At 42.7% G+C, this 12,407-nt stretch overlaps 1 protein-coding gene across 3 annotated transcripts in view; it reads left to right on the top strand.

Annotated features, from left to right (window-relative positions):
- INSRR (insulin receptor related receptor) overlaps nt 1–12,407 on the top strand; it is a 91,414-nt gene that overhangs the window by 45,762 nt on the left and 33,245 nt on the right. For all 3 annotated transcript variants that reach the window (XM_063947122.1, XM_063947121.1, XM_063947120.1), the window contains exons 3-10: nt 1,427–1,739; nt 3,109–3,251; nt 3,525–3,669; nt 5,626–5,840; nt 5,932–6,058; nt 6,325–6,563; nt 8,256–8,423; nt 10,890–11,070. In XM_063947122.1, coding sequence (XP_063803192.1) covers nt 1,427–1,739; nt 3,109–3,251; nt 3,525–3,669; nt 5,626–5,840; nt 5,932–6,058; nt 6,325–6,563; nt 8,256–8,423; nt 10,890–11,070 — 1,531 coding nt within the window. The remainder of the gene's footprint in view (nt 1–1,426; nt 1,740–3,108; nt 3,252–3,524; nt 3,670–5,625; nt 5,841–5,931; nt 6,059–6,324; nt 6,564–8,255; nt 8,424–10,889; nt 11,071–12,407) is intronic.

Raw genomic sequence — 12,407 nt, 5'->3', positions numbered from 1 at the left:
AAAAAGCCCATATCTGTTTGTCCATTCGGACAGGGCAGAGCTGCGGACTCGTCCCCAGTTCTCTCCCTAAGGTGGTGTCAGTGTTTCACCTGAACCAGCTTATTGTGGTGCCTTGCACCTACTAGGGACTTGGAGGACTCCAAGTTGCTAGGAGTTGTCAGGGCCCTGAAAATATGTTCCAGGACAGCTGGAGTCAGAAAATCTGACTCGCTGTTTATACTGTATGCACCCAACAAGTTGGGTGCGCCTGCTTCTAAGCAGGCGATTGCTCGTTGGATTTGTAACACAATTCAACTTGCACATTCTGAGGCAGGCCTGCCACAGTCTAAATCGGTTAAGGCCCATTCCACAAGGAAGGTGGGCTCATCTTGGGCGGCTGCCCGAGAGGTCTCGGCATTACAACTCTGCCGAGCAGCTACGGGGTCAGGGGAGAACACGTTTGTAAAATTCTACAAATTTGATATCCTGGCAAAAGAGGACCTGGAGTTCTCTCATTCGGTGCTGCAGAGTCATCCGCACTCTCCCGCCCGTTTGGGAGCTTTGGTATAATCCCCATGGTCCTTTCAGGAACCCCAGCATCCACTAGGACGATAGAGAAAATAAGAATTTACTTACCGATAATTCTATTTCTCGGAGTCCGTAGTGGATGCTGGGCGCCCATCCCAAGTGCGGATTATCTGCAATACTTGTACAAAGTTACAAAAATCGGGTTATTATTGTTGTGAGCCATCTTTTCAGAGGCTCCGCTGTTATCATACTGTTAACTGGGTTTAGATCACAAGTTGTACGGTGTGATTGGTGTGGCTGGTATGAGTCTTACCCGGGATTCATAATTCCTCCCTTATTGTGTACGCTCGTCCGGGCACAGTACCTAACTGGCTTGGAGGAGGGTCATAGGGGGAGGAGCCAGTGCACACCACCTGATCCTAAAGCTTTACTTTTTGTGCCCTGTCTCCTGCGGAGCCGCTATTCCCCATGGTCCTTTCAGGAACCCCAGCATCCACTACGGACTCCGAGAAATAGAATTATCGGTAAGTAAATTCTTATTTTTAATAACTCCTATTACATACATAACAAGATCAGTGGTAGTGTGCCATTGTCCATACATACAAAATAGGAACAGTGGCCAAGCATTACATTCACAATCGATAGCAAGTTACAGGTGTTGCAAGCCCACAAGTGTGTATGCTAGGAATGAAAATACAGTAAACGGGTGATGTTCCTGGTAACCTGTTTGTTACCGTCTAGCATTGTCTGGAGCATATTTCCTACTAGCATAATGGGGCAATAATCTTACAGGCCACTTCCAGCCTTATACAGTGGCCCCAAAGAAATCCTGTTAAGGGCTTCTCTAGTTATTGTAAAGACCTTTCTAAGATGCAGGTTTTTTTTTAATTCTCTACTGACTTCTATTCTTTGTTTTCAGTGTGTAACTGTGGTAAGAATATCGCCTGCACGAGCAGTGGGGAATGCTGCCACCGCGAGTGCCTGGGGGGCTGTAAGCGGTCTGGAGACAGTCATCAATGTGCGGCTTGCCGCAACTTCTTCTACAATGACGAGTGCTTGCCCTCCTGTCCTTCTAACACATACGTGTATGAGGGCTGGCGCTGTGTCACGTTGGGGTACTGTACGAGTCTGCGCAAAGTCTCAGAGAACCCCCGGGAATCTTCCAAATTTGTTATCTACAAGAACCACTGTCTCTCCGAGTGCCCATCAGGGTTTACCAGGAATGAAAGCAGGTGTGTAACTGGACGACTGACTTCACCTATCTTCCCCTAGCAAAAATTTTTTAGACAAACTGTCCCATCATTGTTCCATAGGGTGAGCCGAATCCATCGGTAAAAGATTAAGATACACTTATTTTGCTTTTTTGTACATGCTGAAATGTTTGGTTGCCCAACAACCGGTCATTAGCTAACCACACTACTTCTACTGCATGACCCAGCTTTTTGGCGTGATTGCCATATATTCCACTATGTACTTTATGTAATATCGAACCCAGATGCATTTGTCATCCGGGCGAATTACCGGATCTTCCTGTTATTGGTCGGGACACTATTTATTTTGTGTTCTCATGTTTATCTCTCCCCATGGTAAACATTAGAGCAATTGCAATTTGTAGTCAGGAATACAGTTACTTTGAATGGACAGATTTTATGTCCCAGTTTAAAAGGACAGTATGATAAGTCTATAGGAAGCTACTCCCCTGCTACCAGTGATGGACTTAAGCCCCACCTCCGCTGACGTCCTCTATTTATCACGAGAGGGCAGGGCCAGGGAGCCAGTAGATCAGCCAGCACCCCCCCCCCCCGCCCCCCTTCCCCTGGCAAGACCGGTAAGGAGCCACCGATGATGTCAACAGTGATGACATTTCAGCATATAGTCCCTGGTGGCCCAGCGGCGAGTTACTTTCTCCCAATGGCTACATCTGCTCCAGCAATGTCTTTCGGGTCCAGGCGTCACGTGACTGACTTTTGGGTCAGACCTCCAATCCTCTGGAGTTTTGGTGATTTATTTCCCTGCTAACCCTAATCCATACCTCTAACCTTTCCTCTAGTGCCTAACCCTAGTCCCACCCCCTCTGCTGCCTAACCCTAATGTCGACGTTCTGACAGTGTTGACATTTCACCTGTTGACATTCTGAGAATGTTGGCATACTGCCTGTCGACATTTCAACCACGTCGATGTAACTGTCGACATTGTGGGGGTGCCTTTGACTACATCCTGCACCAGCGCATTTTATCAATTTTACACCCGCCTGGGCGGTGTTGTGAAAACCATCTCTCTGGCAGTGTAGTGTTGCAGTCGGCGTACCACTGCCTGTGAGATCCCCTGGCCATTCTTTTGTGATTGAGGCTGGTACTGCTCATGTGCAAACGAAAAAAATAATAATAATCTGGGGTTTCCTTCTTGATAAATAAGGGTCAAAAATGCTTGGTAAACAAGCCCCAAAATGATAACACCTAAGCTGTTCTCTGTTTCTAATACTAGACAAAAAGTTCCTGCCATTTTACCTATTGGTTCATTACTATGCATTGAATATGTATGCTTTAAGTGAACCCAACACATTCAGCATTTTTCCACATAATCTTTTGTATTTTATTACAGCACCATCTGCCACAAGTGTGAAGGACGCTGTCCAAAAGTGTGCAAGGTTGGAACTAAAGCCATCGATTCCATTCAGACTGCCAAAGAGCTGACTGGCTGTACACACATCGAGGGCAGTCTGATCTTCAACATCCGCAGGGGAAGTGAGTATCCCCCATATTTGTTGCAATCAGTGTTTATTTAATAATGAATGGTTGATGCAGCGTAGAGAAGGGACACAGAGAATGGGAGAGATGAATTAACATGACTTTAGCCAGCCTACAAAACTCCCAGAATCCTTTGCAGACACTGGCTGCTGTTATCCGTTTCCTGCGTATCCTGATTTTACAGACCTATTTATTACATTTATAAGTACCTATTTCTGGACAAATGACCTCCACTTCTAATAGAATTCCTATTGTTTGTTTTGCTTTCAGATAACCTGGCTTCTGAGCTCCAGAGAAGTTTGGGTCTTATCGAGACCATCACGGGCTTCCTAAAAATCAAGCACTCCTTCGCTCTGGTCTCCTTGTCCTTTTTTAAAAATCTGAAACTTATTCGGGGAGATTCCATGGTGGATGGGTAAGAGAACGAGCCCCCCTTCACTTTCACATTACTAAAAAGGTTCCGAAGACATGAATTGGATACGTTACCTATGTTTAACTTGTAAAATTGTCTACTGAGACGTTTTCCCTCTTGGCAAGCAAAACTTAATACTAGAACTTCTATTACAGACGTTATGTACTTACATTGTTCTTAACCAGGGTGCATCACCGGGTGTAGATCATTAAATCTACACTAAAAAGGTCTCCAGTCAATAGGTCGAAGACTAATGGTCAATATGCATTAGGTCAACAGGGTCAAAAGGTTGACATGGAATAGGTAGACAGTAGAAAAGGTCGATAGTCAAAATGTCGACACAAAAAAGGTTGACACCATTTAAAAAAAAAATGTTTTGTTACTTTTCGGCCACAAAAAAGCCCCATTAGTGTTCATCATGTTACTATTCTCGCTTGTAGTCCACCTGGGTGGCAATATATGAAAAAGTTTAAAACAATGAAAAATATAAATAAAAAAACTTGTGTCGGCCATTGTCATGTTGAGCTTTTGAAGCAGTCGACCTTTGGAACTTTCTACCTTTTTCACGTTGACCTTTTGACCACGTTGACCTAATGCATGTCGACCTATTGACTGTAGACCGTTTTAGTGTAGATCTGTAGACCAGATAACGTATCACCTTGATGATTACCAAGTGAAAATAAATGTAAAATGCATTTAAATAAGTGTAGATACAGTAACTGTATGGTACTTTCCGTTGGATCATTGATCACATTACATTTTTTTGGGTGTGATTTGGCAAACATGCATGTGGGTTGGGTACATGATCCCACCAGTTGAGATGTCGACGGTCAGAATACCGTCATGTTATGGAAGGTAAGCTAACCCTCCCTCCCCTCCCCCAGCCCAGCCCTTACCCCCTCCCCTAGTGCCTAACCCTCCACCTAGTGGCTAACCCTAACCTTCCTCCCCGCAGCCTAACCCTAACCCAACGCAAAATACTTACATTCAGGATTCTGGCTGTCTGGATTCCAGCGTTAGGATTCTGGCACCGGTGTTCTGATTGCCGACATCATGAATGTCGGCCTGCCAACTACATACCCATGCTAATATGATATAAGTACTCAAAGGGGTAAATTTACTAAAATGGGACTTCTATTTAAGCTGGGATTCCAGGTATTATCTTCCAGAAGATGCTAGATAAATGAGAAGTATAATCTGATTACATCCCATCTTGCATAGAACTTCCATCTTAGTAAATTTACCCCAGTGTGGGGACCACAAATGACCAGTGACTCTGGACAAAGTCCAATCCTTCAAGCCAAATAATAATTTGGTATCTGGGTTGTCTGCTGGTGAACCAAAATTATTAAACCAAATGCCGAAAAAACAGCTTGGAATCCAGCTTATAACTGTAGTGGTATAAAAAAGGGTTAATGACCACTTCACAAAAGTAATGAAATATGCGTAGTAGTAGTAGTAGTAGTAGTAGTAGTAGTAGTAGTAGTAGTAGTAGTAGTAGTAGTAGTAGTAGTAGTAGTAGTAGTAGTAGTAGTAGTAGTAGTAGTAGTAGTAGTAGTAGTAGTAGTAGTAGTAGTAGTTAATAATTGTCCAAATATTTAACATGTTAAATTATGCTGTTGACCATAATCTCTGTGAGTTTGGACATCACATAACCAGGTTGTTTGACCTTACTGCCAAAGATCCATAACTGGCCATCTGTAGGGCGTTATTGTACGGAGGTCCTGTTTGCCACTAAAGCTAATTCTCAAAGTCTGCCTATATGGAGGTTTCTTCATAAACCCTTAGAACATAGACTGCAAAAGTCAGTAGCCCAAATGAGTCTCCGTCGGCAGAACGGTCACCAGGGTTTACTGTATGGAGAAACTGATAAAAACAAACCCATAAATGTCTGAAAGTTCTGATTTCATCTTTTCATGACTGATCTCCTGTTGTTGTTGTTTTTTTCCCATCTTTCAGGAATTATACTTTATATATCTTGGACAACCAAAACCTGCAACAGCTCTGGGATCCCAACCACAAGAGTCTTTCCGTTCCCTCTGGAAAATTATACTTTGCGTTTAACCCAAAGCTCTGTCTGTCAGAAATCTACCAGACAGAGGACTTAACAGGGACAAGGGGGAGACAGAATAAGGCTGACATAAATCCCCGCACTAATGGTGACCGGGCTTCTTGTGAGTTTTTCGAAAAACCTAATTCTTTTCTTCAAAATGCCGCTTTGTTGCCTATAATGAAGATGAAACCAGATCTCTCTTTCCATCCTAGGCAACACACAAGCTCTAAGATTCGTAACCAACGTGACTGAATCTGACCGCATCTTCTTAAGATGGGAGAGATACCAGTCCCCAGATTCCCGGGATCTGTTGAGCTTCATCGTTCACTACAAAGAGTCGTAAGTTGAGTCAACAAGAGAAAGTCATCCAAAGGTGACCCACTGGGGGAACTTGAGGATCACTGTTGAGAAGTTCTTCCTCAGGGAACGTGTTACATGTAATTGCTAATTGGCATCTAATAACTTTTGTAGTAATTCTTCAATGTTTCAGAAGACCTAATGAGCGGCTAATGAGTAGTTGGTGACTAATTGTGGACATATTTTCAAATTATTGAATCATGTTCAATGGGTGAATAATTTCCCTGCTCGTGGTCCCTTTATTTTAGGCCGTTTCAGAACATAACTGAGTATCTGGGGCAGGATGCCTGTGGGGCCAACAGCTGGAATGTGGTAGACGTAGAGTTGCCGCTGAACAACGAACAAGAGCCAAGTATCACTTTACTTAACCTGAAACCTTGGACCCAGTATGCCATTTATGTACGCTCCATCACTTTGAACACGGCAGAGGAAGGAAGGAATTTTGGTGCCCAGAGTGATGTGGTTTATATTCGGACTAAACCAGCAGGTATTGTAGGACACTTTCAGTGTAACATTCTCTACTGAGCCAGTTTGATGGTTGGTGATTTCTCAGTTAGAAAAATCCTGATCAGCCTTTTTCGGCTATCTGTGTAAAAGCCAAAATCTGTCATTTACATTGCCCACCATTCGAATATTCAGTTTATGAACCAGAGTCTCTGGCGAGCTGTTCAATGTCATTCTATTTTATGGTCTATAAGAGATAGGGCCTCCATGATTGGAGAGTGCAATGAAAGAAGTCAAATCTAATTTTTATTTTTTTTGTCTTTCTGAGCCTTTCCTTATAAATATTGTGTTTTATTTACATAAAATAAAGCCCCCCTCCTCCTCCCTGCCCAAACACTATAATTTCAGGAGTCAGGCACTTGGAACCTGCACTGTTTATGTTGTATTTATTTATGGCAGCACCCAGCTTGTGTTTTTGTGACTTTGGCTTTGGTGCACGTCTTTGTACAGGTCATGACTTAGTGCAGAGCATCTCAGGTCATGACTTGTCTGTTACCCAACACACTGACAGAAGAGCTTCCTGGATTCCAAATTCTGAAAAAGCTACAATTATGCAAGTTGAGACCTGCTCTAGGGAGTTTGGTGGCCCTCCTAGAGTCCAAGCCCTATAGCAATGTGCTGGCACGGTCATGGCCTCATACCAAAATACAAAATTCTTTCGAGCAACAGACACCAACAATAGTACTAGAGCGAGTGCCAAGAGCTTAGGTGAGATGAGGACATTCAAGACTGCTAAGAATCATTTAGTAGAAGTAGACCTTGATAGACTCCTTTACACCAAACAGATGGCAAGAATGTATTTGATCTCTTCCCATCAGGTGTTGCGCTACTGTTTTCTGCTTTGCTTTAATACAAACCTTGATGGCCCACTGATGCCAACTCTCTTACTGAAACCAAAGACAATAGAACTCCCAATAAAATATGCAAGACCTATTGGTCCACCACATATTTGGAAAGGTTTTACTGTGTAACACTAGTTTGGAATCCTTTAGAATGAAATTAGGATTAGAACATTCCAGGTCACATTGCCCCACAGATCATCCAGAACTGTACAGATACGTGAAAACTTGTTTTAGACTCCTAGTCTCTTGATTGCTATATTTTTTTTTTTTAAAGCCATTGTTGGCTGGTTACCTTTTTAGATGCTTTCATGAAGAACTAGGACGTTACCATTTATATATAAACCCTCCATAAATAGGCCCTATGTCTTTTCACATGGACAGCAAAAGGCTGAAGTTGTTGTGAGATTAATTGCCTACCTTATCTTTGTGAAATTTCTTTTAGGTAGGAGAATCCCGCTCGCGTTAACTTGATGTTCAGATATCCAAATAGTAAGACATGGAAAGGGTTGTCCAATTTTGGACAAACCCTTCAAGCGGGACTTCCCTAAATTGTAGGTGTGTACAATATGCATCCCTGGATTGGAGAAGAGGGTCACAGCCAATCCAAACAGGTGCAGAGTACCCCTCACAAACCCTGTCTAGTTGATCAGATCCTAACTTTAAAAGCGATCTGCCATGCCTGGAAGTCTTCCCCTCTTCATGTAGTCAGGCTTCACATGCTGCAAGAAGACTACAGGTAATGGTAGAAGTTGAGTAGGGCAGTGGCTCTGTTTCAACTCCATATTTGTCTAACTTTTAACATATGTGGAACTTAATTTCTCTCTCTACCATAGCCCCGACTGTTCCCCAAGATGTTATGATCATGTCAAACTCCTCATCACATCTGATCGTTCGATGGAAGCCACCGACTCAACGCAATGGAAACATCAGCTACTACTTGGTGCTCTGGCAGCAGTTGGTAGAAGACCAGGATCTCTACACCAATGATTACTGCACCAAAGGTCAGACTGGGCAATATCTGGCTCTGATAATCTGGTAACAAACCAGTAGATGTTTTAAGTGGGTGGTCTGTTTTTAATCTTACGATGTGTAATGAATCTTTAATAACTGAAGTACTGTAGGTGAACTCAAAAACTCAATGCATGGCAACTCCGAAGAAAGGGCCTTATAGTCTATTGGTTCCCACATTCACTGCTAGCAGAGTTGTTGGGTTCTACTAATTATTATTGGATTTTATTGTTATGTTGTACAAGCTCCCAGCTCCCTTACAAGGCAGTAAAGACTACAATCGTTAGGTAATTAAAGGAAGCCTGTTCTTTTAATGTACAAACTTCTAAATGTTGTGAAGGAGTAGCGGTGGGAACATGGATGGCTCCATTGATGACCCTATACAAATGTGCAATGCAGGTTGAGTACTTTGTAAAGTGAAGGGGTAAAGGATTTCTTAAATTGGACAAACTACCAAGTACACAAAGTAGCAGATGACGCACAACGGAACTTGGCATAAGAAAAAGCAGCGGCTGCTGCATGATAGAACTTCTTATGCAGATTCAGACTCATCCACACACCTATGTACACTTGTACATATATGTAAAAAATTAATACAAATATTATTATTTATTATTATTATTATTTTATTTTTTTATGAATGTTTTTTGAAAATGTAAATCCCACCTAAGCTTCCTCCTCCCAGGCTTCACAGGAGGTTACAATCAAACAACACTGAGGCAACACCTACACATTGTAATAATGGCTAAGCCTACTTAGTTAATGTAAAAATGCATTTTTTTTTTTTTTAATCTTCTTTTTTTGTGTTTAAAAATGTAAAAAATAGTGTAGGTGGATAGGGGCTACCGTTCCTGCAGCTGAAATAGCAGACGCATGATGTAAAGGTTCTGTTCAATCCTTGCACCTGGTGACTCCCAGGATTATAACTGAAAAGCAGAACCATTACAGCCAGACCTGGGGCATACTTATCACATGGCCATTGGAATGTAAAATCCTGTTTGTTTGCAAAATAGCCTTTTACTTCTGTATTGTGATTATGTTGGCCTGTAAGGAGGAAAGGTTGCGGAAACAATTCTGAAGTCATTATTACTGTAACTAGAAAAGTCAAGTAAAAATGAGCATGTAATGTGCTGTAATCTAGAAGACCTACTGGTGAAAAAGTGGTTCACAATAAAATAATAAACATGTATTAGTGGAAAAAAAGATTGTAAACTGATATACAGGACCATGCAAAGGTTTTGAAATATACCCACTTTTCCAATTATTATTGAAATGTTAACGATTAAAGTCCAGCACATAACCTGAAATGGTTCAAAGATGATCAGGGAAACTGCTACCGGTGTAGGTGTAGATTAGTAAACACTCTTACAAGCCGGAGCTTAGTAAATACACCCCTGACACCAACTGTCAAACATGGAGGAGAAAGTGTGATGGTCTCGGCTCTTTTGTTGGATCCTGAGTACTTGCACAGAATCGCTGGCAACCTGAACCAAAAGGGCTACCCTAGTTTTTTTCAGAACCATGGTCTATGCCTAGTTGGCCAAGGGTACGTCAGAGCTACCTTTTGAGGAAAAGAACAAGTCCGCAGGATTCAATCCACAGAATGGCCAGTACGGGCTCCAGACTAGGGCCGGATTCAAATGCTCCCTCCCACGATTGCGCCCACCTACAGCTATTCTAATGTTGCTGCGGACAGGCACAGCAAGTTCATTTCAGCTCGCTACCCCCGGGGGCAGCGAGCTGAAATGCGCGTAAGGAGACCCTTTTTTTTCACGATCGCACCTATTACTTAGTCAGGTTTAGGTGCATTGTGCACCTAAACCCAACTATAATGGGTGCGATTAGTGCGATAAGGGGGGCCATTTGAATATAGCCCCTCTATCTCCTGTCACTTAGACTGGAGAGAGGGGGTGCTATAATATTTGAATTCCCCCTCTAGACTTCATCGTGCTGGTTTGGGATGAACAAGACAGAAGGGTGAAAGCAAAGCAAACTTCAAGTACAACACATCTATGGGAACCTCTGCAGCAGTGTTGGGAAGAACTTCCTGAACAATATGTGATTTCCATTGTACAGTAGAATGTGCCCGGCGGTTATATCTGCTGCAGGCGGCTAGTTTCAGTGAAGAATTTAGAATACATCTCGTTAAACATAATTTGGCTGGTAATGTAGCCAGTCGAAATCCCGGCGCAGGAAACCCGACACAAAGCCAGAATGCTGGTGCCAGAATGCCGACATCAGTGGAAATGGGAGGGGAAGGGGGGGTGGGGGGGGTTTAAGCACCACCAGGGAGGGTTAGTGTTTGGCTGTGGGGAGGGAGTGTTAGGGTTAGGCTGCTGGGGGAGATGCTTTGTTGAAACTTAATTTGGGGCATTATATTTTAAGAAAACTGCATCCAGTGTATATTCACCTATCGCTAATCCGGATGTTCTTTCCTATGTGTCCCTATTTTCATGCAGGTCTGAAGCTGCCCACCAGCAGTGCTGATACCAGGTTCGATAATGATGAAGAAGACCATCCGGATGCTGAGGATAAGTGCTGCCCATGCCAAAAAAATGGTGTCCAACTCCTAGATCTGGCCGAAGAGTCCTTTCAGAAGAAATTTGAGAACTTTCTAAGGAACACCATCTTCATACCAAAGTAAGAGAGTGCAGCCTTGTCTTCTGACATAGACCAACCATGCCATCTTCTCACCACCATCTAAATCCAATGAGAATACTACAGGTAGAAAAAACCAAAAGCTTGTGTCACACGAGCGGTGTTCCCTAAGCAATAACATAACCAAGATTTGAAAATACTTTATAGCCGTGCATTTGTTCTAGGTCTACATGATCTCTAGACAGATTATGAGCAGCGCTTTATTTGCTTAAGCAACAGGTACGGGGCAAAATAATATAAGGGGGAAGAGGTCTTTTTAAAAAAAAATAAAAATAAAAAAAAAATCTCCTCGCTGGGCTTTTCCTCTACCAATTTAAAGTTGATAAGAGTGACTTTTGTATCCCTTACCGGAGAAGTCCTAGAGTGTCTGTTATGGCGGTTGTTTTCTGGAAGGGGAGGGTTTGGTGTTGGCAGTGAGAAGTTCACACTCTTCCCCTTGATTGTGTCCTACACATGTTGACGTCATCACTTTTTTTCTGAAATGTGTCAAATGGAGCAATACCAGCTACTGTTCTGGTGGGGTGATTTTGGTGATAATTTGTTTTGATATGTTCAAAGTATCACACCACATGACCAAGTGAAAAGACTGGTGGACGCCCTTTGAGCACCATGTGAGACTGAAGCCTATCCACAGACTTTGTGGTACCTGCCTGGGCTAAATCATTAACCAAAGCCATTGCTGAGCTCATTGAGTTTGCAAATTGCCTTAGGGTGCTAAGCAAGGTGAATGTTCCCTTGGTCTCCCACTTTTAAGTCAGACTTCCCATTCTATTCCTGCAAAAGAGCTGTTTTGGAATCTAAGAGTCAGGACAAACTGATTTGTGTCATAGTGAGGATTTTAAAATTGTCCTCCTAAGCTACTGTAGCCCAAACAAGCAAAATAATGCAGCTCTGGTCTAGTCATGTGAAGACACTAGCTCTGACCTTTACAGTAACGAAGGTGAGGGAGCAGATGAACCAAACATCTTCATAATTATGAAGCCATTTTAAAGTATATGATCATTATCGCGGGTCATCTATTAGTTCCACTCCAGTTCCAGCCTGGTTTAGCAAAGTAATGTTGGCACAGCATTCTGACGGCCTACACTTGAATAAGCCGATGTCAGAGTTGATTACTTTGACAGTATGCTGGAGACCGTTCCCTGGATTCTGACTTTATTTTGGCCAGTATTTCAGCCTTTGTGTAGGAGCCCAACAGACACACTGGCTCATGGCATAGGGAGGCTGACCCAAGTTCAAAATAATTAATTTGTGGTGTGAGTAGGTTAAATATATCAGTTAGGCTAAAGGGGTAAATAGCTACCAAACTAAAAGGTTAT

This window comes from Pseudophryne corroboree, chromosome 12 (assembly GCF_028390025.1).
Source record: "Pseudophryne corroboree isolate aPseCor3 chromosome 12, aPseCor3.hap2, whole genome shotgun sequence".
Classification (NCBI taxonomy): Eukaryota; Metazoa; Chordata; class Amphibia; order Anura; family Myobatrachidae; genus Pseudophryne; species Pseudophryne corroboree.
Note: the sequence above shows the minus strand (reverse complement) of the source record. Positions and strands in the feature narration are given on the sequence as shown.